The sequence below is a fragment of the Nyctereutes procyonoides genome, unplaced genomic scaffold (assembly GCF_905146905.1).
Source record: "Nyctereutes procyonoides isolate TBG_1078 unplaced genomic scaffold, NYPRO_anot_genome, whole genome shotgun sequence".
NCBI classification, from domain to species: Eukaryota; Metazoa; Chordata; class Mammalia; order Carnivora; family Canidae; genus Nyctereutes; species Nyctereutes procyonoides.
The window spans coordinates 33,190,782-33,217,234 of NW_026575139.1; the positions used below are offsets into that span (position 1 = coordinate 33,190,782).

Genomic DNA, 26,453 nt, shown 5'->3' on the forward strand with positions numbered 1-26,453 from the left:
CCTAGGAAAGCAATCCCTTCTGGAAGCAATCCCTTCTGTCTCAACCACACCAATTACTGCAACTAATCCCCTGCCACCTAGAGGCTGCTCAGCTGGTGCTGAGGGGTGGCCTTTTGTTATGCGGCAAGGGGGCATCTCAGTACACTGCTCTGTAGCCCAAGCTCTGCTATCAGGGCAATGCTGTACTAACAGGGACAGGAAATACATTCCAAAGTGAGGATACCCTCTTGTCATCCATGAAGGGAAGCCAGGGGACCAGAGGATTCTGGCGATTCCTGAGACAGCCCCCCTGCCCCTGGGCAGGACGACCACCTCCACCTGTTGCCGAACGCTTGCCCTAGGACTCAGGAGCACAGTCCCTGGCTAGAGCCAGACTGAGGAGACATGCAGACCATGAGACAGGGAGTACAGAGTGCTGGGACAGAAGCAAACCGAATTGCTCTGTGGACCTTGGGGAAAATGTAGCTTTCCCCACTGCTTGTTGGTTCACTGTGGCCTTGATGGGAGGAGGTGTCTGAAGGTGGAACTCGAGCCAGATACCTGTAGTCACTAACACCCAGGGTCTGGAACCTTGCACACAGGACACTGGCGGGCCACGAGCAGTCTTCAATAACTCCTAACACTGGACGACATTCTGAGGGAATTTTCTTGGTACCAATCACAAATGAGAGACGACATGGAAAATGTTATTCTTTTATTATTTCAAGGAGGTAATACATAGCCCAATCCGCCAAAGCAATAGGGAATTAGAGGCAGCAACAGGCAGAGTTTTTGAGAAGAGCCTCATGCTGCATCTCTGAGCTGCTGTCAGCCCGCAGCCTGTGGCTGCTTACCTGAAGGCCAGGTCAGCCACGCGGAGTTTGCTGTGACTGTAGCAGTGGACAGATGGCCCACCTCGACACCCTACTGCCCAAGAACGGGTTCCCCGTGAGCAGCAGAGGTCCTGACAGGCTGAGCAAACCGGGCGGCCCTCAGCCCTGCCTCAGCCAGGGTTCCATGGCTACTACTGCCTTAGCAGCAGCCAGCCTGTCTAGCACTTGATTTTATTTCTGTGAGCCTACAGTGGGCAGGATGTGAATAAATCCTGAGTCAAATTAAGGAAAGACTTAGGAAAGACTTAGTAGCGTTAATACTTGGGATGAGAGAAGACAACACTATCTTGGAGGGGGCGAGGCTGGGCATCTGACGGAAGAAAGATGGAAACACGCACAATGGCCACAGGCTGCAGGAGCTTCCTTGCGGACACGAGAGGGGTTTTTCACGGTACATGATGGGGTAGGGGAGGGCTGGGCACTGGGGCTGCTTCCTCGGGCACAGAATTGATAGAGGTTCATTTTCCACTCGTAATTGGCTTCCTGGGTTGAAGTCACCACTGTGGCTGAAGCAAATCCCACCCTTGCAGCCGACAGGGCCCTGGGGAGAGGTGTGGCTCAGTCCTCCAGCGCAGAGCAGGAGAAGCTCATAACCCAGGGAGACCTTTCTCTCCCAGCTCCTTTCCCCTGCAAGTGACCAAGGTGGGAGGTGACAGCCTTGGGCATGTAGTGAAGTCCCAGCATGATTTTTTTCTGAGAATTCATTTTGATGGGACCAAAGTTCCCCCTCCCCCTTGGCACAGAGCAGACACGGGAGGGCACCTTCCTGGTGACTTAACGGTGGCGTGCAAGGGGGGATCCAGCAGTGACTCCTAGACACCATTCATTTCAATACGGCTGTCCCGGCTGGAGAGCTGGTGGCGAGGGGCCGCTTCTGCCCAGCACGCACTGTTCCCCAACAGCCCTGACCAGGCCAGAGCTGGGTTCAGGTGCCGCACGGGCTGACAAGAGTTTTGGTTTTTCAGAAGTGGAAAGAATTTTTAAAAAACCACGCCAATATGTTCTCCAAACCCAGAGCCATCAGTTTTGTTTTGTTTGACAAGAAAGGACAAGGGACCACAGCTCCATAGTGGCCAAGGCTTGTGCAACACAGAATGCAGCATGTATCGAAATGTATACACCTTGGTCTGACTGGGGAGGTGGGCGAGCATGGAGCCACGGGGCCCTTGTCTTCTAGGCAGTGGCAGTCTCTGCTGGTGTCTCATCCTCATGCTCCTCAAAGCCTGGGACTGGCTTCTGCAGAAAGTGCATGGTGGCCTGGATCACCTTATCTGGTCCAATGTTGTACACAGGGTGAGTGGGCTGCTGTAACGAGAAGGACACATGCCAGTTAGTCGCCCCGGTAGTCCTTGGGAACATGCAAGCCTAGGAGCCACTGCAGGTGCTTGTAAGAATTTATCAGAAGAAGGACTCATCAGAGATACCTGGGAGATCTGTCACACAAGGCCCTGATGTTCAATGACAAGGTATTAGTAGAAACACTTAATGGTACACAGGACACAAAGGAATATTATGTCCATTTAAAAACATGCTTTCAGGGGTGGCCCGGGTGGCTCAGCGGTTTAGTGCTGCCTTCAGCCCGGGGCGTGATCCTGGAGACCCGGGATTGAGTCCCACGTCAGGCTCCCTGCATGGAGCCTGCTTCTCCCTCTACCTATGTCTCTGCCTCTCTCTCGTGAATGAATAAAAATCTTTTTAAAAAAAATAAATAAAATAAATTAAAAAAATAAAAACATGCTTTTAAATATTTAATGATAAGGGCAAATGCTTATAACATATGAGGTAGAAAACAGTTTGTACAATGTTATCCTAAACTTTTTTTTAAGATTTGTAATTTATTTATTCATGAGAGACATACAGAGAGAGGCAGAGACACAGGCAGAGGGAGAAGCAGGCTCCATGCAGGGAGCCCGATGCGGGACTTGATCCCGGGACTCCAGGATCACGTCCTGGCCAAAGGCAAATGCCCAACCGCTGAGGCACCTGGGCATCCTTTATCCTAGAATTTTTGAAAATTTTTTGATAGATGTGATTTACAGGTAGAAGTTGGATATCCACCCAAATAGGAACAATGATACAATTGTTTTAAATTTTCTTAATTATACTTTTGTATATATTCCAATTATTAAAGCAATCACACCAGGTATTTACATTTGTAATCGGGAAAAAGGACCATAACCTTATGACACAGTAAAAGTGTCAGGCCATGCTTGAATTGTTCCACCCTATCTACAGTATTCACAGAATAATTACATCACAGAAACCCAAAAGAAACTTTAGGTCTAAGGCACAGTACAACTGGAGGCTAATATTGAGGACTGTTCCATTTTGGGAAAATGAAGAAGGGGACAGAATTGCTGGAGAAGTTTTTAAAACTTCTTTTAAAAAAAAAAATTTTACATATTTATTTTAGAGAGAGTGGGGGAGTGTGGAGGGGTGGGGGAGAAGACTCGGAGTTGAACACGGAGCCCATCATGGGCCTTGATCTCATGACCCTGAGATCGTGACCTGAGCCAAAAGCAAGAGTCCGACACTCAACTGACTGAGCCACCAGGTGCCCCAAGGTTTTAAAACTTTTAAGAGAGAATACTATGAGCAACTTTATGCCAAAACATATAAAATACAGATAAACTGAATAACTCTAAAGAACAATACAAATTTTCAAAATTTACTCAAGAAGTTCTTTAAAATGTATATGAATAAATTAGATCAATAATACAGTTGCTTATTCTACTACCACCCTTCCTGCCTTAGGACACCAGGCCTACACGGCTTCTCGAGCAAGTGCTATCAAACCTACAAGAAACACATCATCTAACCTGTACAAATGTTCTCAAAGACTAAAAAAACAAAAAAGGTGGGTGGCAGAGAAGGAAGAGAAAATACTCATCTAATTTCACAAGGCTGTGATATTATCCTGAAATATGAACTGGAAAGAGCAATACAATAAAACAGAAATTTTAGATCAGTTTTTCTTATATCATACAAAAAGTCCTTAATAAAAATGCTAGCCAAAAATATACTAGCAAGCCGAATCCAGCAATGTACTACACACATACTCACACTGTCCTATGACCAAGGGCTGATCCTGGGAATGTAAGGTTAACATCAGAACATTTATTAACAAAAATACAGCAGGTTAAAGGAGAAAAATCAGGTGCAGAAAAAGCATCCAATAAAATTTAATATAGATTATGATGAAACAACACAACAACCTAGCAAACCAGGAAGGGAGGGTAAGTAACATCTTAACCTGATTGGAGGTATTTACCAAAACCCCCCAGTAAGGATCCTACCTCATAGTGAAATTGTAGACACTTTTTCATTACAACCAAAAGCAAATTAGGAATGTCCTCTATGACCACCTCTAGTCAACACTCTATGAGAGTCGTAGCCAACAAGGCAGGAACAAGAAATACAATCCTTAAGAATCAGAAAGAGAGGGAATCCCTGGGTGGCTCAGCGGTTTAGGCCTGCCTTTGGCCATGGTGTAATGCTGGAGTCCCGGGATCGAGTCCTGCGTCGGGCTCCCTGCACGGGGCCTGCTTCTCCCTCTGCCTATGTCTCTGCCTCTCTCTCTGTCTCTCATGAATAAATAAATAAAATCTTAAAAAAAAAAAAAAAAAAGAATCAGCAAGAGAGGGGCACCTGGATGGCTCAGTCAGTTCAGTGTTCAACTCTTGGTTTTGGCTCAGGTCATCACCTCAGGTCATGAGACTGTGCTCCATGTTGAGGTCGGCTTGAGGATTCTCTCTCACTCTCCTTCTGCCTCTCCCCCAACATGCACTCTCTCTAAATAAATATATTTTTTTAAAAAAAGAATCAGAAAGAAAAAGGCAAACCTCCTCATCTAAAAATAATATCACATTCTAAAGAGAAAATCCAAGAGATTCTACAAACCATTACAACTACTAAGCAAGTTCAACAAGGTGGCTGGATACAAAAATTAAAATACAAGTATCATTTCTGTACATTAGTAACAACCAGTTATAAAATATAATGGAAAAAATATTCCAATCACAACAGACATGAAAACTATAAATTTCCTAGACCTAACTCTAACAAAAGATGCGCTAGTTTCTTATAGAGAAAATGATAAGAGACCGATCATTGAAGGACGTGTAAGATAATCTGAAAAATTGTGTTCACAAATGGAAAGCTTTAATACTGAAAAAGTCAGTTCTCTCCCATTAATCTTAAATCCAATGCAAATTCCCATAAAAATTCCATTATATATAGTTCGTGCAACTTGATAAGCTGATTCTAAAATTCACAGGAAAAAGCAAAAAGCAAAGAACAGCGAGGCAATTTTGAAGAAAAAGAACAAAGTGGATGGGACTTGCCTACCTGAATTTAAGATTTTCTTCAGATAGTGCAGACAGGACAACAGGCCAAAGGAACAGAACAGAATCATGTGATATATAGAAACTTGGATACGTGACACACATGTGACACACATCAGTAGGAAAGTTATAAACTTCCATAAGTGGTGGTGCTGGTCAACTGGTCATCCACAGGGAAAAAGGATAAAATTACATCCAACCCTCACCACAGACAAAAATCAATTCCAAGAGAATTAGAAATCCAGATGGGAAAAGCAAAACTTTACACTGTTTGGAAGAAAATATATGTATGACCTCAGGGTAGGGAAAGATTTCTTAAGTACCCCTCCCATACCCTCTAAAATTAAAAGGCAATAAAACTGTTCACTAAAAAATTAAAATCTATTCAACAACAACAACAACAACAAACACTAAAAGAGAAAAGACAAGTCACGAACTGGAAGAGATTCACTACACCCACACCACAGACACAGGATGAATATCAAGAACACACAGAGAACTCCTACAAACCTATAAGAAAAGGGCAAACGATTAAAATCGCAAATCAGCAAGAAAGACAATTCACAGAAGACAACACAAATGGTCAATGAACATTTGAAAAGATGCTCAACCTTACTAGGAATCAGGGAAATGCAAAAATAAAACTGAGGTACCATTTCCCACGTATCAAATGGCAGAAGGGAAAAGTCAGACTATGGAGCAACTCCTCTGAGTGCTGCTGAGCGTAAAGTGACACAAGCACGTGGGGCCACGTCGGCTCGTCCAGTGAAGACGCAGGCGTTGTTCTCTGCAACCCAGCAAGCCTCTGCTCCCGGGGAAACTGACAGAAGAAAGTACACCGCGACCCTGCAACAGCACGGACTGAAACCATCCCAACGTGAACCAACAGAAGGAAAATAAACCGGGGTCCATCTATGCACCAGGATGCCACAGAGCTGTTAAAATGGACAAACCAGACACCTGCACGCAGACAAACCTCCAAAGCCTAAGGGTCGGCGAGAGGAGCAGTGCGCACGAAGCGCTGCGGGAGATGCTCTTGGACAAGGCGTGCTGTTTAGGGACAGACACAGCCCGGGACGCACACAGACGCGGGCAGGTGTGCCACACGTCGGCCTGGGACAAGGTTATGCCGGGGAGGGAGGGCGAGGCGGGGGGCAAGCAGGGGGAAATGTTAGGACTTGAGAAAGCTGGGCAGTGGCCACTGCAATTTCCTCCGGCTGCCAGCGCGGCTGGGCATCTCTGCATCGCCCGCGGCCGTGGCTCTTCCTTCTCTGGGCACTGCTCGGTGGCAGCCTGCTCGCCCCCGTCGGAGGCTTGGACAGTCTCAGTGGGATTCGCGCCGCAGGCCCAGGCAGGGCTGTCTCCTGCGGCCACCGGGCCTAGGGCTGCGGGCGGCACCGACCGTCCTGCCACCCCCCCCCCCCCCCCGGGCCTGACAGCTTTGGGGGCAGAGGGGACAGGTTAGACACACGTTCCGAACCGTGCGGCGTGCAGGCCGGGCACAGAGCGGCGCCGAGGCAGCACTGCGGGGAGCCGGGTCCGCAGGGGAGGCCTGGGCAGCTTCTCCGGAGGCGCGAGGCCCGCGGAGGCTCCAGGAGAGGCGGGCGCGGGAGGCGCCCAGGCTGCGGATTCCGGAAACCCACCGCCTCGGAGGGCCTAGCCACGGAGGGCTGGGTCCTGAGGCGGGGAGGAGGGCAGGCTGGCTCCCACACCTGGAACCCCAAGTTTGCCCAGAGGCAGTTGGCTCCCGCGGGAGCTCCTGGGGAAGGCTGCAAATCCTGGACGGGTGGGCGCGGTGCGCTCGCGGGCCTGGCGCGGGGCGCGGTGGCTGCTCTGCTCTCCCGGGAAGCCCCGTGCCAGGACACCGTGGAAGAGGGGTGTCAAGGCCCCCATCCCGCCTTACCAGAGCATTTTCCGGCACACCCAGGACCACATCGTGCAACATGGCTCCGCTGCCGAAGTGCTGGGCTATGGACAGGCCACTCAGGCAGTAGCACGTGTGGTAGAAGTCCCGAGACCTGCAAGGACAGGGCGGCTCTGAGAGGTGCTCCTCCGCTCCCCACAAACCCCACAGAGATCCAGGCCCAGGGGGCACTCCCGCGTCCCACGGCCCCGGGCAGCATTCCTCAGGGCCCCATCCTTCAGGCCTGCCGCACAGCGCGGCTGTCACCGTGCAGTCGGGCCCCAGGGCCCCTTCAGCTGTCTTCCGGAAAGGGCTCTCCACTGTAGTGCTGAATTACTAAATTACTACAATTTAGTAATTATAGTGCTAAATATATATTATAATATATTATATATATTATAATATATATATATATATTGCTAAATTACTATAGTTCTCCAAAAGACCACCAAAATGCATAGAAATGGGCCAAATTCTTCCCGATAAACTGCTCAGACTGACCTTGAGCTGGGCCAGGCCCTGGAAGTTGACAGTGGCAGGGTGTGTGCATACCCAGTAGCGCGCGAGGGGCACGGGGCCTAATCTGATTTCCCTTTTCTTTGTCCGTGGGGTCTAAAGATTTAATCTATGCTGCAGTGGTTGTGGTGATTATAATTTCTGTTGACAACACTCAAGGGCTTTAAAATCCTGTAACCTGTTCTACTTAAATGAGTTTAAAAGAAAAAAGGAGGAAAGAAAGGCTACCCACCTGGCAATCTGTATACCTACCTGGAAAGAGGGGTGAATGGAACCTGGGGGAAAAGATGGGCACAGGGGATGCCAGGATGGCACTAGAAGGAGATGCCCCCACTGGGGTGCTTTACACTAGTACTAAGCAGCTAGATGGAAAGGGACTCCCCCCACTGCCCACACACTCTCCCAGCTTTTAAAGCTCATCCACTATTGCCCTCTGGCTCTGAACACGCCTGAGTGGCATCCGTCTCCCCCTTCCTGATCCCCCGAGAGAAGCCACTCACTTGCCAGGTTTATCCAGAAGCCCCCCAGCGGGACACTGGCAGCACATAAGGATGTACTCCTGCAGGGCCTGCTGATGAAACATCCAGTGGCTCATGCTGAGGGCAGGGTCGCCTGCAGAAAGGCAAAGGATCAGGGCGGGCCAAGGCCTAGGCAACATCCAGCACAGTGTCAATGACATCTTTGTATTTTATTACCCATTGGGGACAGTTAAGGTTTCCCTCTATTCTTCTGGATTAATTTTGAAAATTACATTCTTGGGACACTTAATACCTTCATCAAGTCCTATGATATGTCTCTCCTGACCTCTGACTTGAGTCAAAGAGCAGCAGTGCAGAACGGCACTGGAGCCCTTACCAGAATTCTGAGGGCCGCACAGTTCTCGAGTGCAGAGGAGGGCATCTGCAAAAGCATTTACATGGGGGTTGTTTTTTAAAAAAATACACGTGTGTTAGTCCTGGGTCTTGATACCTGGCCTACTACAAACATAGCAAGTGTTCTGTAAATACCTTATTAAAAGCTAATTTTTCCTTTTCCAGTCTTTTTTGTTTCTACATATTTTTCTTTACAGTTATTATAATTTTGTATTTTGTATTTTCCATTTAATACTATAGACACACGTTTTTCTATGCTATAATCATCCTGTTGATTTTTCCTTTGTGATTTCTTCTATAAAGAGGCACATTCAATAGGTATAGGGACTTTGGGGAAGTGATGAAAATTCTAAAATTGACTAGGGTCATGGTTGCACAACTCTGTGACTACACTAAAAACCACCAAATTGTATGTTTTAAATAAGTGAATTGTATGGTATGTGAATTATACCTCAAGAAAGCTATTCTTTTTAGAGTAAACATATTAAACTTTAGGATAATTGCATTAAACATCTGTTCAAAATACACTTTTATTCTGTATCCTATAAGAAATAAAAGACTATTATTGTAAGGTAAGTGCCAGCCTATCACTAAAATCGGAATCTGAGAAGAAACTGCTGTGTTTGTTATTAGACAGATTACAGAGTAGGTCAGTTACTTGCTGTATTGCTGAAGTCTACAAGCTCAAAGTGCACAAACTCAACAAGGAGCTTCCCAGGATTTTGGAATTTGCACAGCAGCATACATAATCACAGCTGAACGCAGACATGATTACTGAGTGCTGACTGCACTGGAATCAGCCTTCTAAATCCTTCATACCCCTCCCTTAAATTACAAATCCCCATCATCATGTCATTTTGCATTTCAAAGATTCCTTTTCTCTAAGAAATCAAAAGTTTTCCTAAACAGCAACTGATGGGTATAGCACATGTAGCTCAGTTTCACAAATGGAAAAATTCAGGCCTGCAGCATGTCTCAGAGAATATATAAGCAACCAGTAACTGTCAATCCAAACACAAGCTCACAGGCCTACTGCTCCACAGAAACCAAATAACTCACTAATTTGGTCCGCATTTTATATTTTGAAAATCTTAATCATTTGTCCTTCTATTCCACTACTGTCCTCTACACATGTATGGCAGTGACCTGCGTGGAATTACTGACAGCCACTTGCCGAGTTAGGTAGGATGGGGTTTGTGTGCTGCTGTGTATCGGGCCCTTGTTATCTCTCTAGCTCACAAGATGATCATTGCCTTTAAATAAATGTATTTGCTCACTTACTGAGATAAAAGTTGTAATGCACATGGTGAAGAAAAAAGCAGAGTATAGTACAGAAGGAAAAAAAAATCCAATACATAAGTCTCCCTCCCTTCATCACTCATCTTTCTCCCAAAGCTGCCCATTGTTAAAGGGGTCTTGCTCGCTTCCAGGAAGAGCTGTGGGGATGTCAGCCCGTGTGCACACAGACCACACTTTTTAAAGATTTTATTTATTCATGAGAGACACAGAGAGAGAGAGGCAGAGACATAGGCAGAGGGAGAAGCAGGCTCCATGCAGGGAGCACGATGGGGGACTCGATCCCGGGTCTCCAGGATCAGGCCCTGGGCTAAAGGCAGAAGCTCAACCACTGAGCCACCCAGGCATACCCAGACCACACTTTTTACACTTTAGGTTGGGTTCTGGAGAGTTTTCCAGATTAGCCCATTGTATGCAACCATGGTGTAGAGAAATCGTAATTTATTTAACTATTAACATTTAAAAAAAAAAGCTTTTGTTTACTAGAGAGAAAGAGAGCATGTGAGTGAACATGGTGGGGTTGTTCATCTCTCTTAGTGATTTGTATGAGTCTCTCAGATTAATGAAATCAGCCCTTTGTCACAAATGATTTTTCCCACCTTTCTACTTGTTTTGTTTATAGAATTTCTCCTCTTTTGTAAAATAATTTTTCTTTATGCAAGAAATTCAAATTCATTGTAGAAAACCAGAAAATACAAATAAAAAAGAAAGAAAACAAGTCTCACCTCCATTTCACAACCCAGATACCTTCTAGTAATTTTCTGAAGTCAACTCTTCAATAAAAATGGAATTACATGGGTGCCTGGGTGGCTCAGTCAGCTAAGCATCCAATTATTGATTTGGCTCACATCATGATCTCAGGGCCGTGAGATGGAGCACCACCTTGGGCTCGTCACTGGGTGTGGAATCTGCTTAACATTTTCTCTCCCCATTCCCCCACCCCCTCTTGCACTCTTTCTCTCTCTCTCTCTCTCTCTCTCTCTCAAAAAAAAAAAGGAATTATATATATTATATATATATTATATATATATACACTGCTTTGAAACCTTTGATCATAATATATTATGAATATCTTTCTACACATTGTCCCCTTCTGATTTCCAATGTCAGTATTATACCCACAGCTCAAGACACTTCCCTTCTTCCTTTCTCACTATAGCTGAGAAGCAGGTGAGCCTCAAGCCCAATACAGGCTTTCTCCCAGGCAGTGAAGAAAGCTGCAAGACCCAAGATCCACAGGCAATCTTTTCCACAAAGTTCTGATGCGATTAGTCCTTCAGAACTTGTGGTACAATACACAAAAGGTCAACCAGGGCCCCTCCTTGAAGACACGGGCAGGTAGGGGTCCTGTTACAACTCTCCTGGATTTTCCTGGCAATTGCATAAGGACTGCATCTCATCCCTACCCGGGGCAGGTTTGTGAAAGGCTGACCATTTTATCAGGGGCTTGACCTCACCAGTTCCAGATAAAGAAATCATTAAGACCCCAATTTTTTTTTGCTTTGAAAATATTAGACCCTTCAGAGATTTCTTGACTTCTCTATGACAGTGATCAAGCCAGAGGCCATGCAGGCTCCAGAGTCAGGGGAATGATCTATTTTAATGCCCAGAGACTGAAGGCCCAGCGGCCCCAGCCAAGGGAGTCCAGGCAGGCTAAGACTGGGAGAATGGGAACACAGGGCAGAGGTTCTGCTGCCTTCAAGTCACTATCCAAAGTGGCCACAACTCAAGTGAAATGAAGAAAGTAAGGAAAAGGGGCTCAGAAAGAACAGCCAAAGAAGAAAAAAAAAAGCAGGGGGTGGTGGTACTGGCAGGGCAGTAGGGAAGAATCTGATCTTCCACATTTGAGCAACTAATTACCCAGTTACTAAGTCCAAAGCAAACCTTCCCTCTGGGCCAAGGGATCTTACTCCAAGAAGAGATCAGCACCCAGCAGGGCAGCTGTGACTTGCCCTCTCCCACTGGTTTCCTCAGAGACACCCTGCTCTCACGTAAAATAAACAAGAAAGATGATTCGGGAGTCAGCAGGCAACCGGAGAGCTCAAGAGATCATAAGGGAAGGCTCGCAGAAGTTTTGCTTGCTCTCTAAGTGCTCTGGTTTTGCATTCCCACTTGAAGCTCCGCAGAAATGAACACGGGTCTGCCCACTCCAGGCGTACGGGGGGAACAGACTGGCATTTAGGACTCTTTACTGGATTTAAGATACAACATCTCTAATGGCAGCAGCTATAAAATCAGTCAGAGTGGTGGAACTTCTCCCCATGGGTTCTGTTTCTTGCCTGCTTCTGCAACTGTCTTTTCGGTCACTGTTGTGACCGTAACATACACAATGTGGGTTTTCAGTTCCAAAATGACTGATACGGAACTCTGCACTGGAAACTGTGGCTTCACACCCAGCTGAGGTGGCAGTCACCATGGGGCCCAGGACACGTGCCCACCTCCTCCTTGCCTCAGCCAGTTTGGAGCAGCAACCGTAACTCGACTGAACCACTGGAATTAAATCTTGGTCTGCACGTGCCCACCTGAGGCAGGAGGTTCCATACCAGGCACTCAAAATCCAGGACAGACAGGGCTCATTTCCACCCCTCCACAGAGCACTCTGGCTTCCTGACTTGGTTAGCAGTCAAGGGAAATCGCCCAGTCCCTGCCAACAGCCCCCAGGCTCACCTTGAGCACGCAGTGCGTGGTGCAGCAGTGGCAGGAGCCTCATCCTGCCAACAGGCCCCCCTCATCTTGAGCACCGCAGTGCACGGTGCAGCCCCATCCTGCCAACAGACCAGCCTCCCCCCCCGCCCCCTTGCCTCACCTTGAGCATGCAGTGCACGGTGCAGCAGGGGCAGGAGCCCCGCCTGCCAGAAGGAGTAGCAGCCGTCCACCAGCTTGTTGCAGCGGCCCTGAAATCCACCTTCGAAGCGCATCTGCCGGCTGGTCACCCATTGCTGAGAATGACAGAGACGAGGGAAAGGCAGCTAAGTTCCCATCTCTTGGCTTCTGGGCAAATGGAGTCCCAGTGCGTTGGCTGTTCCTTCCTTCCCCTCGCTTCCACAGACGCAGAGCAGAGCACTTGAGCTGGACCCTTTCGGGGAACCAGTGTTGATCTCTGCTCTGTGCCTAACAGACACCTAACCTCCTCTTCCCGTGTTTCAGGTAGGTTCTGGTGTTGACAGAATAAAGGGGCCAAGTTGGCCTGTCTCCCAATAAACAGGGCTTAACTAGGAAATATAAGGCCAACCCACCAGTGTCCCCACTCAGGAAAGTTTATTAAAGGCAGATAGATGGAATTTTGTCTTACATCTCATCAGATGATCTCAAACTATTCCTGACTTTGACCTGACACCTGGAGAAATCCATCCAAGGTTTCTTAGCAAGTCACTTGCAGGACTGGAAGCAGAAGCCATTATCCCAGCCACCAATGATGGTTCTGTCCAGCGGACGCTCTAGCCGCTCCCCTTCTCCAGGGGAACCTGGCTGGCTAACAGAAGAAAATCTTTCACTCTGACCCTGTAAAATGGCTCTTGATGTCCCTCAGCAGTCACCCACAATGCTGCCCTTCCCTGCTTATCTCCGAGTCTCCTAAACACACACTGCTACCAAGATCAAGATAGCCGTGGGTTTGGCTTCCAGGAATGAGCAGAACCAACTGGCTGAGCAGATAACACCATCTCCGTTTCCCTCCCGGGCAGTTCCAGCCACCAGCCATGGACTTTCAGAACTGAAAGGTACGGGGTAGGGCATCCCCCTGCCCCAGGTTCTTACTACACTGAGTTTCTGAAAAGAACCACCAAGGATCCTTTAAGGAATTGGGAGTCAGGGGGCAGCCTGCCTTTCAGTTAGCAGTTGTAGAGTTTAGATTATATCCCTGTTCAAGGCAACACTTACCTATAAGAGTAAAGTCCCAAGCTCTTAGAAGAAACACATAAACACTAGACTGCAGGTGCAGGCACTAATATATCCCCAGTGAGTCTTCAATGAGCCAGTGCTTTAGGGATGACACCATTTAATGAAAGTAGGTGAAGCATCACTCAAGAAAAGAGAAAACAGGTACTACAGTGGGGAGTCCATTCTTCATTTTTATTTACCTTACAGACTAAGGTTTGGGTCCCCCCCCTCCCAGACTAATGGTTTTTAAGTCAGACTAAATAATTTTCTCCAATGCCTAAGCCCATGGGTTTATTTGGTTTCCCTCGGCTACATGAATTCATAAAATCCTTCAGACATGGGTCCTAGTTCTCCCAAAGCAAATGGACGGGAGAGAGTGTTTTGGGTAAGAAGGATACTGGCATTTATTGAGCACCTACTATATGCCAGGCTGATTTATAGATGTTCTTTCCCTTTACCTTCGGAGTCCAGAGTGCTAACCTCTCCTTTAACTGTCAGAAAGCTATCATCTATACTTTATAGAGAAAAAAAAAAATTTTCAGCTAAAACAGACAAATTTCCTAAGTCACATAGCTAGGAAGTAGTAGAGACAGGGCTCAAGTCTAGAATACTGCCACCGTAACTGAAGCTTCTGCTAATTATATTCCTTATTTCTACCTGGGAAATGGGACTATTTCATGCCTTACTGGTGATCTTATTTTTATTTTTTTTTAAGATTTTATTTATTTATTCATGAGAGACACACAGAGAGAGAGAGGCAGAGACATAGGCAGTGGGAGAAGTAGGCTCCATGCAGGGAGCCCAATGTGGAACTCGATCCTGGGACTTCAGGATCACGCCCTGGGCTGAAGGCAGGTGCTAAACTACTGAGCCACCCAGGGATCCCAGGTGATCTTATTTTGTAAGGTCTAACAAACTCCAAGTCTAGTGCACAAAGTTGGCCATTTCACCGTGACCCTTCAAGGAAAGTATACTATAGGAGGCTTCCTAAGGATGAGGACAAAATACTGCTGGTTGTGTATCTACAGAGTATAAAACAGAAACTTTCTTGGAAGCTCATGATGGGTCTCATGACAGTTCCTATGATGAAAGATGACATCTGCGCTTCGGGAGAGGAGATGAATTTCAATTGCAGCTGGTTTGCTTTAAGATGCTTCCCAGAAGACGGTGGCACTGGGTGTGTGTATGTTCATACACTAGGCCTCTGATGATAACTTAAGTTGTAAATCAGTAATCGAGTGACTCCCTGGAGCTAACAGCTTTCTGAATTCACTTTCAATATTCATCAGGAACTTAGAGTCCAGAGAGAAATGCCTGCGCTACCTTCTCAATGCAAACACCCTACTCCGCCCAGCTCACTTAAATATAGTCACTAAATGTTCACATACTGCGGTCGGTAATAAAAGCTTGGCTTCAACAGGCCTGAGAGCCCTTGTCATGATGTTTTCTCTTAGGAGATTCTTTCTAAGACACATGAGGGCTTCTAAAGAGACTGAAGCTGTAGTCTTGGAAGTAGGAAGAAGGTACTCTGGCTCATGCCAAATGTATGAGGGACTAAAGAAGACTGTGGAGTTGGCCTAACATGTTACAGAGAGTTCAGAGCGGAAAGATGGAAAGGCAGGAAGAGCCAAGACCGAGAATAGGTTTACTACTCCCACTTTCTCAGAACAGTGCTGAGCACCCCAATATATGTGCTGTGAAAAGCTTTACTAAAGGGCATTTAGTTTGTGAGCTCAGGGCAGGGACTCATGGGCCCTTCCCACAGCCAAATGGTCTCAAACCCTGTGAATCTGAGCAGTCACATCACCAAGGGCCCAGGGCCTGAGAGGGTAAGGGGGCAACAGACACTTACCAATAAGCTCTTCAAGTTCAAGTAACGCTCCTTCTTGAGGATGACCAGTGCAGCCAGACCACAGAAAGTGTAGCCACCATGGGCTTCCATCCCTGGCACCCCACCAATTCCGCCTTCCCAATTCTGACACCTAGGAGGAGATTGAGAAGAGAAGATTGAGTGGTCTGTGTCAACCAATGAGCGGCCGGCTGGAGAGGTGGGCACAAGTGCAGAACCACCCTGGATGGCAGAGAATGAGTTTGCTCAGGTCACAACATGAACCATCACAACTAGGAATGAAAAGATGTCAGCTAATTAACTTTTGGAAATGCCTTTCCCTCCAAAAAAAAAAAAAAAAAAGAGAGGGGCACTCATAAATAGTAGACTTATGTAACAAACATAGTACTTCAAATCTTTACTTTTAGGGAAAAAGTTACAAAATCATACGCACAGTAGGACAACCACAGGTTAGGTTAGAATAACATTGAAAAATAATTGCTAATTGTAGTTATCTTTTAGGCAGGTCTATTGCTGATAGTTTTTACTTTTCTCTATTTTTTAAAAAAGATTTTATTTATTTATTTATTCATGAGAGAGAGAGAGAGAGGCAGAAACACAGGCAGCGGGAGAAGCAGGCTCCACGCAGGGAGCCTGACGTGGGACTCGATCCCGGGTCTCCAGGATCATGCCCTGGGCTGAAGGTGGTGCCAAACCGCTGGGCCACCAGGGCTGCCCACTTTTCTCTATTTTTAAAAAGGTTCTATAATGAACATAAATACCCTTCCTTATTCCTATAAAAATAAACTTATCTTTAAAATTACCACTTCCTATGTATTCAAATTACTAATTTATTATTTGAATAATAATTATTATGATTATTTGGGGTTATACTCTATATTAATCGTATATTCTCTAGTCATAAAAACACACCTAATCTTTGGACCAGCAATACAGGATAATTTCTAGGAATTATCCTACAAAAAAAGTAAAAATGTATTCAAATATCAGATTACAAGAACGTTTACTGTATTCCCACTTATCAGTGAAATATTAGAAACAACTCAGGAGCTCAAGAGTCAGGGACTGGTTATATGTTATGGCATATTGTACAACAGAAAACTACTCATTTAAAATGATGCTATGAAATATACTTAAAGATGTTCCAAATATAATACTTTAAAAAGTTAGAAAGTGATAATGTACTATATAATTTTTCTGGAATTCTAGAAAGATATACACCAAAAGAGTGGTTGGTGGTAGATGATAAGTGGTTTGGATGTTCTTCTTTTTGCTTGCCTATAACAAATGGTTTATCTGTGAAATAAAGAAATTTCCTTTTTAGTATATTTTCATACAACAATGTAGGACTTTACTTCCAGTGATCTCCAAGTATGTATACGGAGTCGTACTCTGCAGGCGTGTCTGCCTCACGGTCTAGAGTACAGGTGCACAGGTGGATGAGCACTTGCTCCCAGAGTGGGGAGAACTTCCAGATGGAAGAGAAAAGCAGCAGTAAGACAGTCCGTCTTCCAGGCACCTTTCCCTAGAGGCCTGGCACCTTGGGAACTCACAGGTCTTTTTCAGGACAGTCCCGGGGCTCTGGGACATCACAGTGCAGAGGGCCAAGTCACAAATTGGCAACCATTCCCTGCACAGACGCTTCAGCGCCTCTGTCTCAAGACCTTGCTGCCACCCAAGTGGGGAGTTTTCCTTCCCTCACGTTCAGCAGCGTGGAACACAGGAATAGCTCAAGTGTGAAAAGCTTGATGAGTGAAGAACATGCCAGGGACCTCTTCACATTTTTCTTAGTTTTAACTTTTCTTAACTCATCTTTCAAGAAATTTTTTGAGTTAAAAAGAAACCCAGATAGTGTTAGAGAATAAATAACGAGAAGTTAATCTTCTGCCCACCCTAGTCCCCTCTCACCAGCAGTGACCACTGTCAGTTTCTACGCATCCGCCTTTCTCTACACACACACACACACACACACACACACACGTGAATGCACGCAATTTACATTCCACCTTTCCTCCTTTTATATGCATGGGAGCAATTTTAATAATTGTAAATCAGTAAATTTAGTAAAATTCTTTGGGAGGGACTTTCAGTTAAACCTAACACACTGAGCACAAGAACCCAGTAAAATGAAAAGAAAGGAATTTAAAAAGGGATAAACCTTCAAGGGTAAAGAGCATAGGAGAAGATATGAACACAGATAGGAGATAACGAAATTTCGAAAGCCAGTAAAGAGATAAGAAGTAACGGACTTAAGAGATTAGAGAAACCTACACCAGCCCCAGTTTCTCACCAGAAACTGAGCAGCAGGAGGCAACAGACAGCAAGATGATGTGCTCTGGTGGAAGGCCCAGGGTGAGAGCAGGAGGGAGGCACCACACTGAGCAGGGGATTATGTGAGAATCTATAATCTGAACACAAACACCACCACCACCCACCACCCACCACCCACCACCCCTTTTCCTCCTAGTATTTCACAAAGCTGGCTACCAACTTCATATACCAACCAGGAATCTGGAAGATTCTCTCAAGGGAAGCTGATAAACCCAAGGGAAAAACCCCATTGGGGTGAAACGCTGAATCCTAGCCCACTCTGGCACACAAAACTTTCCATTAGCTTTTTAGCACTTGGCTCCTAAATACAAACACCAGACATTTTAGCAGTCTCTAATACAAAAGAGAGAGACCAGAACAGACACACAAAAAGAAGCTGGAGAAGCAGACTTTTTAGATAAAGTATTATCTGAAATAAAAATATAAAATATGCCTGAAACAAGAAATAAAAAAGTATTTCTTTTATAAATGAGGATAAAATAAGCTCTGGAAAATTTAAAATAGGTTGCTGAAATAAAAACTCAACAGAAGGATTAGAAAATAAAAGGTAGGGGAATCTCCCAGAAATACAAATAAGGACTATAAGAGTTAAAAAAAAAAAAAAAGGCAAAATAATTTGAAAAATCAGAAGACCACTCCTACTTATACAAGGTGATAAAAAGAGCAAACACAGAAAATAGAGGGAGAGAAGTTATCAAAGCAATAATAAAGATTCTTGGAACTAAAGTATAAGCAATTCCATATTGAAGACACCGCTGAGTACAAAAAAGAAAGAGAGAGAGAAAGAAAAGAAAAAAAAAAATGACCTGAGCCAAAGGCAGACGCTCAACTACTGAGCCACCCAGGCACCCCAAAGCTATCAATAACATTCTTTAGAGCAATCTAACAGAATCTAGTCTCTACACCATGACTCCACAATGTCTAAAATACAATCCAATAATTACTTGACATATGTAGGAACAGGAAAATATGACATGCCAGACATGCCAACTCCAAGATACCCAGATGTGGAAATTACCACACAGGAATTTTAAAGCAGATATTATAACTATATATTTACCTCAGAGAAATGGAAAAAAATACACTTGTAATGATGGAAATCTTAACTGAGAAAACAGAAAGTATAAAAAAGAACTAAACCCAGGCAGGTTAGCTCAAAAGCCTATACTCTCAATCTCTGAACTATAGCTACCTTACTAGTGAGTATTACATACCAGATCTTCAGTAAATGTTGGTTTTTATGATTATTATCAGCCTTTTTCACAATGACACTCAAAGCCAGAAGATAATGGAGGTATGCTAAAAAATTCTGAAGGAATACAGTTTATACAGTCTCCAATTTAGAAATCTCTAACCAAGTAAAATCTCAATCAAGTGTGAGACTAGAATAAGTAATATGCACATTCTTAGAAATGTATCTCCTAAGTGCTCTCTTTTGGGATCTACTGGAGTATGTGTTTCATTAGAATGAGTAAGTAAGCCAAGAAAAAGGAGGGCAGGGGCTTCAACAAAGGAGAGAAGTGAAGTGAATTTCAGGCTGAAAGGAAGCTTCTGGATGCCTGCTGTGCAGCAAGCTGAGAGCAATCTGTCCAGACTGAAGCAGGAGGGCAGAGGGCTCCAGGAACGAGAACTCAAAATACACACACACACACACACACTCACACACACAAGAACTGATACATTACCTAAAGTGTTTCACTGTATTGAGAGTGATTTTACAGCTCTGGTAGAAAATTTGGGAATAAATTCATGATTTATATATTTTTAAAAAGAGGTAATGATTAATTCCAGGAAAATAAATATTATATAGGAAAGTAAATATGATAATAGTTTACCATCTGATTTATCTATAAATTACAATTTCATAGTAATAAGTACTACTTTGGTTAGAATAAAAATGTAACAAAAAATACAGCTTGGATATCATTCCATAATAGGACATACAAATCTATTATACTTTTTTTTTAAATCCTGAGATACTTGAAGCATCTAGGGAAGTACAGCAAATAATTTATAGAGTGTACATGTATGTACCACCTAGCTTTAATTTAGTCATATACACTTCAGGTCTTTCTTTGATCTCAAAGAAAGGAACCATTACAGATACAGTTGAAGTCTCCTGTGGAGAAGGGTAGACATCTCCTGATTTCCTTTCCTCTGCTCTCCCCCAGGAAGTAACTACCATCCTGAATTTGGTGTTTATTCTTCCCATGCATGTTTTTATATTACCACATGTGATTTTTTCCCCATAAATAATACAGAATTATTGTGCATGTTTTCAAATTTTAAGTGTGCTAATCTGCATGTTTTCACATCCTTTATTTTACCTCAGTGTTGTTTTTGAGATTTATCCATACTGATACATGTAGCTCTGGTTCACCCATTTTAACAGCTATTTTATTATACCTTAGCTTGCTTCTCCATCTTGTGCTTATGAACATTTAACGTGTTTCTGCGCTTACAAACAAGGCGTATGTTTGTCTCTTTCATGCAGGTGGGTGAGCTTCTGTAGGAGTGGGATTATTGGGTCATTAGCAAGGGCATCTTTAAGGTATTATCAAATTGCTCTCCAAAGTGGTTAAATCCACTTCGATGCCCACAAGTACTGCTTGCCCAAGGTTTTGATCCTTGCCGATCTATACAATAATATAACACTGCACAAAGTTTGGAAAAAAGAAAACTTTTAACATATTTTTGAAACACACAATGCTACAACCCCAATCCATCTCTTGTAATTTTATATTCTCTTCCATTCCTTTTTCATTTTCTTTATTTTTTCGGAATCTTGACCACCTGCTTTCTAAGAGGCCGGGACATATCCCAGCACCTCTCACCTTGCTATCCATTCGGCAGTGCCCTCAAAGAGGTCTGGAGTGATGATGTTGGTCAGAGAAGCTACGGAGGCAGCACAGTATGCACTTCTGGAAGGGGTGGAAACAGAGGGAGACAGAGTTAAACTTTAAGGAAGAGCTGATATAAGGTTCACTGAACTTCTCAGGCAGATTGCTCTCTGCCTGGTAAGCTGTAATCACCTCCTGTCCTCACTCCTGGCACATGGTCAGTCCTCCCGGGTCTCCAACTGAGAGGTTTGACATTCTATTTGGATAGAGTTGCTCACAGCGTGGCTTCAGTGAAAGAACATGACATTCTAGTCTCCCTACCTCCACATGGTCAAATCTACATCAGAGGAGATAACAACCATATCAATTCATGTCCAAGGTGAATTTAGCTCTTCTTTCAAAGGCCAATAATGGTTCCCAAACTTCCATGGTGTCATCCGGGTTTTTCTGATATGTTCATTCATTCAGATGTCAGTAATATTTCAAACCCAGGATTTCTGTTTATGGCATGGACACATTATAGGTTAACTATATTTTTTTTTTCTGCAACAGACACTCCAACGCAGGGCTCTAGATCCTCATGTCTGCTTAATCCAGATGAGAGGGACAGGAATAGATAAGTCTACTCAGATACTTTCCTTAGGCCTTTAGAAGAAGAAAGAGCTTTGATTTCAAGCACCCCACCAGTACATGTATACACACACACACACACACACACACACACACACACTTAAATGAAAAAGAAAGAGAACATCTTTTTTTTTTTTTTTTTTAATGTTAGCCTGCTTGATTTGGAATAATTCTTGCCATTCCATCCTGCCAGCCGTAATTCTTCTCAGGATGCGTTTTATTTCAGCTTCTCCCTCCTTTATGTAATATATCTACAAACTGTGTTTTCCTTCCTTCTACGCCCTTTTCAAATATCCAGCATCTCAGCTCCATTTTACAATGAAGACAAAAACTGTCTGTTCTGATTCTGCTTACAAATCCTTTTTCTAAGGGCTCCTAAGGAATATAAAAGGGAGGAAAGAGAAGAGTCCAGTTTCCATATCTTTTAATATGGACATCATACTAAGCCAAACTTACGAGGTATTCCACAGAAATCTCTGCGGAAGCTGCAAGCGTTATTATCCTACCAGCCTTTTCATCAGCCTGCTCACACTGGCCAAGGCACAGCAGAGGCTGAGTTAGTCCAGCAGGCATCAGAAGCATCCAAGAGGCCTACATGCCAAACATTATCATCAACCACAAGCTAACTTCAGAGGTCTGATCTAATTTCTTTCAGGTTTTGAGCCTCTCATAGGGGTTCCACAGTATTTGCTCTTGAACCTTAATGTAACCTCTGAGGTAGGGAGGCAGCCAACAATGTAGCCTGCCTCTCTCTAATGGAAGAACTGAGACATCATGCCAGAAGCCTCTAGTCCTAGATCTCACACGGAAATGGGGAGGGAACAAAACACACCTTTTTCATGCAGTTTCTTCCTCTCTCTATCCATCTACTCATCACATCTCTCTTTTTTTTAAATTTTTATTTATTTATGATAGTCACACAGAGAGAGAGAGAGGCAGAGACATAGGCAGAGGGAGAAGCAGGCTCCATGCACTGGGAGCCTGATGTGGGATTCGATCCTGGGTCTCCAGGATGGCGCCCTGGGCCAAAGGCAGGCGCTAAACCGCTGCGCCACCCAGGGTTCCCCTCATCACATCTCTCAAATCTGTTCACTACTCTCCATTGTCTCTGCTGTCCCCCAAATCCAAGTCACCATTACCAGGATCAACTTCCTGCCTGGTCTTCCTCCCTTCAGCCCTGAAACCAGAGGACTTTTACTATAACATGCCAATCTATTACTGCCACTGGAGAAGTTCTAATAAAAATACAAATCAGACCACATCACTATCTACTTAAAACTGGTCTGTGGCCTCCCACTGCTCTTAAACTCCCTACTTCTTAAGGAGATTTCAGGACCCCTCAAGTCTGGTCCCAGACTGTCCTTCCAGCTTCACTTCTACTGCCTATGAGGCCCTCTATACTTCAGCAACACGAAACTGCTTTCTTGGACATACTCTACACCCTGTCACCTCAACTTTAGCAAATGCTGGCTCTCTGTCTACCCCCCCCTACCCTCACAGAACGCTCCAGGTTATATAATCTAGATTAGGAGGTCAGTAATAATTACTGCTTTCCTGAGAACTGAGAAAGAATGGCACTTGCCAGGAATTCACTGCAATCTGATCACTGGCAGCACACCGGTGCCATAAACCCTTGAACAAACTTATCCCGGAAACCATTAGGAATTGTGACAGACAGGAAAGATCAAGAGACCACTCTGTCTAACTCAGAATAAGACATACTAGCCTCCAGCTGCCCAAATGTAACCCCCCCCATTTCCCCCCACCCCCATCACTGCTGCTTCTCTCCTGGTCAAACCCACTCAACAAGCACTCTGGAGTCCTGGCTGACACTTTCAGGCAAAGGACAATGAAATACCAAGCAAGAAATGATGGAATTGGGATACTTGAAACCAGGCAAAGCAAGTAAGTGTTAGTGTCTCTGATCCTATGCAAATAAAAAGCATGGCTAGAATGGAGCACATTACCAGAGGAGCTTAGGTACAGGTAACATGGCTGCAGGACTCTTTGGTGGAACAGATACATTTTACTGGAGAAGTTTTCTAGCATTCGTCTAGCAGATATAAATAAGACCACAGGAAAAAAAAACTCACGCTGGAACTAATAAGTTAGAGAATAATCACATCTGAAAAAGGTATGTGATACAATGCTAAAACAATCTGGCTTTTGCCTACTAATGTCAAAAGTTTTTAAAAGCTAATTTTTGAGATTGTGCATATTCAGTTGGACTATCTTAGAACAGAAATGAAAATATAGTGCCTGTGGGGGGGGGGGACACTTTTAACTTTTTCCTTAAGAAAGGTCAACATAATACTGCTTTTCTTCATTAGTTATATTGGTTTTGCTGGCATTTACAGGGTTAAAAATGAGACAACAGGCCCCAAATGGAGTCACTTATGCTAAGCCCCACCTCACCAAACAGATACTTAATCACAGTTTCAGCTCCCTAGAAATGAAATCTTAAACCAGTTAATCAGGAATCACCTGATCAGCACTGGTTAGGTCATGTGCCTACTAGAATCCGGCTGCGCCCTAAAGGAAAGTAACCTTGCAATAACTGACCCACTTGGTTTGCCGAGTATAACTTCCTTGCTCCGGCTCCTTTCTGCCTACAAAAGTCTCTTCATTTTGTGTAGCTCCTGGGAGTACCTTTCTATCTCCTGAGATAGATGCTGCTGATTTGAACAGATTTTTGCTCAAACTCTTACATTTGTAAAATTTGACTCAATTTACATTTTAACAATGTAGCAGATTGTTAAAATTTTAAGAGATATTGGGATATTATGTTATAATAAAAATACATATTTGGTTTTCTCCCAGATTCCTGGTACAGGGCTCCTAAAATCCTTGGAATGGGATGAGCCCTGGGTGTTATACTATATGTTGGCAAATTGAATTTAATTTTTAAAAAAATGAATATTCAGGCACAGTGCATGCAGTATAATCAAATAAAATATGAACTACCAAAAAAAAAAAAAAAAAACCACCCTTGGAATTTCCTGAGTGACTGGGTGATAGGAGAGTCTTTAGTTATTCAGAACAAGCCCAGGTCAAGCACACCTGCTAATGAGCTGACTCCTGGTGGATGGGCTGCTTGCTGAAGGGATGGACCACATGATTAGAGGGTTGGAACTTCTAGACCCACTCTCCTGAGGGGAGAGGCTGCAGAATGACTGAATTACCAATGGCCAGTGATTTCATCAATCATGACTCTACAACACAACTTCCAGAAAAACCCTAAGTGAATGGATCTGGGGAGCTTCCGGGTTGGTGAATGTATCCATGTGCCAGCCAGGAGGGTGGCATACTCCAACTTCTAGGGATAGAAATTCCTGTGCTCTGGGCCCTTCCAACCTTGCCCTACATACCTCTTCATCTGGCTGTTTATTTGTGTCATTTATAATATCCTTTGTAATAAACCAAAAAGTAAAGTGTTTCCCTGAGTCCTGTAAGCCATCCTACCAGGTTGCTGAACCTGAAGAGGGGTCATGGGAACCTCTGATTTGCAGCCGAGTCAGACAGAAGTGTGAGTAACATGGGGACACACATCTTGTGACTAGCATCTGAAATGGGGGTGATCCTGTGGGACTGAGCCCTTAACCTGTGGAATCTGAGCTAAATCTGGTTAGCTGGCATCAAAATTATTTAACAGGAGAAAAAAAAAACACATACATTTGGTGCTGGAAGTGTTATAAGAAACCATTTTTCCAATGGGTAACAGGTTTTTGGTTTGAATAGACACATTATGTTTTCTTCTCCCCCCTTACTTTCAAACCAATGGTTAGGCCAGAAAATTAATCAACTTATATAGAAGCTAAACACATTTACAAATAAGGCAGTAAGATGGCTTTGCTATAGAAAGCTCAAAAAACCATACTTTTGTGATTAAATAATAAGAAGTTAGTATAAAATCTCAATGATGTGCCACCTTTGAGAAATGACTTAGTGACTCCCCATATGCTTTAGTAATCTCCTGCCAGATGAGCGAGCTACTTACTAGGTACATCAAATAATTTTAGAGTAAAATAGTAATTTTGAGCCAACTAGTCTTATTGAAATTCTATTTCCCTGCACTCTACTGGCCCCCACGGGTTTTTGCACCTCCCAAAAGATTCTCATAGAGGTGATAGACATTCTCACAGTTTCATCAAATTCATTCAGAAAATATTTAGGAGGTCTCTACTGGGCTTCCTTCTCCTTGCCTATCCCCGAGAGATATAAAGCTCTATCCCACTATATAGTTACATGTTATGTCATTTTTATACCAACCAAATAAATTTTTGATTTTTAAAATAAAAGCATTTGATTTTGTTCTTGTCTTATATTTTGACATTTACATAGAAGTGACAGTGCCACCTAAAGACATCTGTATCATGTTTACCATGATTATGGACTGTATCACTGAAAGTCATTCTATGTCAGCAGATTCTCTACGTTGTTTCTTGGGTTTGGCAGATAAGCTCCGATGGCAGATAAGCTCTAGAATCTACTGATGCAGCAGCCTGAGAAAAACCCCACTCACCTCACATCCACCTCACCTCCAACGTGCATGAGAAAAGAGCCATCAGGTTGCTTCAAAGAGTACAAATACTGAAGAAGCTTCTCTCTGAGAAACAAATAGGCGAGAGGCAGGAGACAGCAATGGTCAGTTCAGTGTCAGCAGGCGGGGCCCTCCGGGTGTCTGGCACTGCTGGCTTTGGCTGTACCTGTTGATGACGCCATAGGCCTCCTCGGTGCCAATGATGCACAAGGCATTGACTGCTGCATATGTGGGTGCAAGGTGCGGGTACTGGCCAGGGCCCCCTCCAAAGCCACCTTCTGGACTTTGACACAGCTCCAGGAACTGACACACACTAGGTACACAGCCAAAGGGAAAACCCAAGTCAGAGAGTATTCACTTAAAAACATCAACTCTCACCAGAGTCCATGACTTTGCCCCTAAGGGGGAAAAAACCCTCTCCCACCTACTGAACATATATTGAATATAATTAACCTCTGGAAAGGGCCTCTCTACCCTGCTATTCTGAATGCCTTTCTTTCTGGGTTTTGCATTTAAGGACTCACCTAGCTGTGAAGCAAGGAGCAAACCACCAGGCTGATACAGCCTTTCATAGAACTGGAA

At 44.2% G+C, this 26,453-nt stretch overlaps 1 protein-coding gene across 1 annotated transcript in view; it reads right to left on the minus strand.

The window, feature by feature from the left end:
- Positions 1-679: 679 nt before the first annotated feature.
- Positions 680-26,453, minus strand: part of FNTB (farnesyltransferase, CAAX box, beta) — a 62,160-nt gene continuing 36,386 nt past the window's right edge. The window contains exons 5-12 of the mRNA XM_055304112.1: positions 26,038-26,184; positions 25,854-25,937; positions 20,696-20,782; positions 15,534-15,663; positions 12,609-12,741; positions 8,135-8,246; positions 7,119-7,233; positions 680-2,177 (exon numbers count right to left, since the gene is read on the minus strand). Coding sequence (XP_055160087.1) covers positions 2,046-2,177; positions 7,119-7,233; positions 8,135-8,246; positions 12,609-12,741; positions 15,534-15,663; positions 20,696-20,782; positions 25,854-25,937; positions 26,038-26,184 — 940 coding nt within the window. The 3' untranslated portion in view covers positions 680-2,045. The remainder of the gene's footprint in view (positions 2,178-7,118; positions 7,234-8,134; positions 8,247-12,608; positions 12,742-15,533; positions 15,664-20,695; positions 20,783-25,853; positions 25,938-26,037; positions 26,185-26,453) is intronic.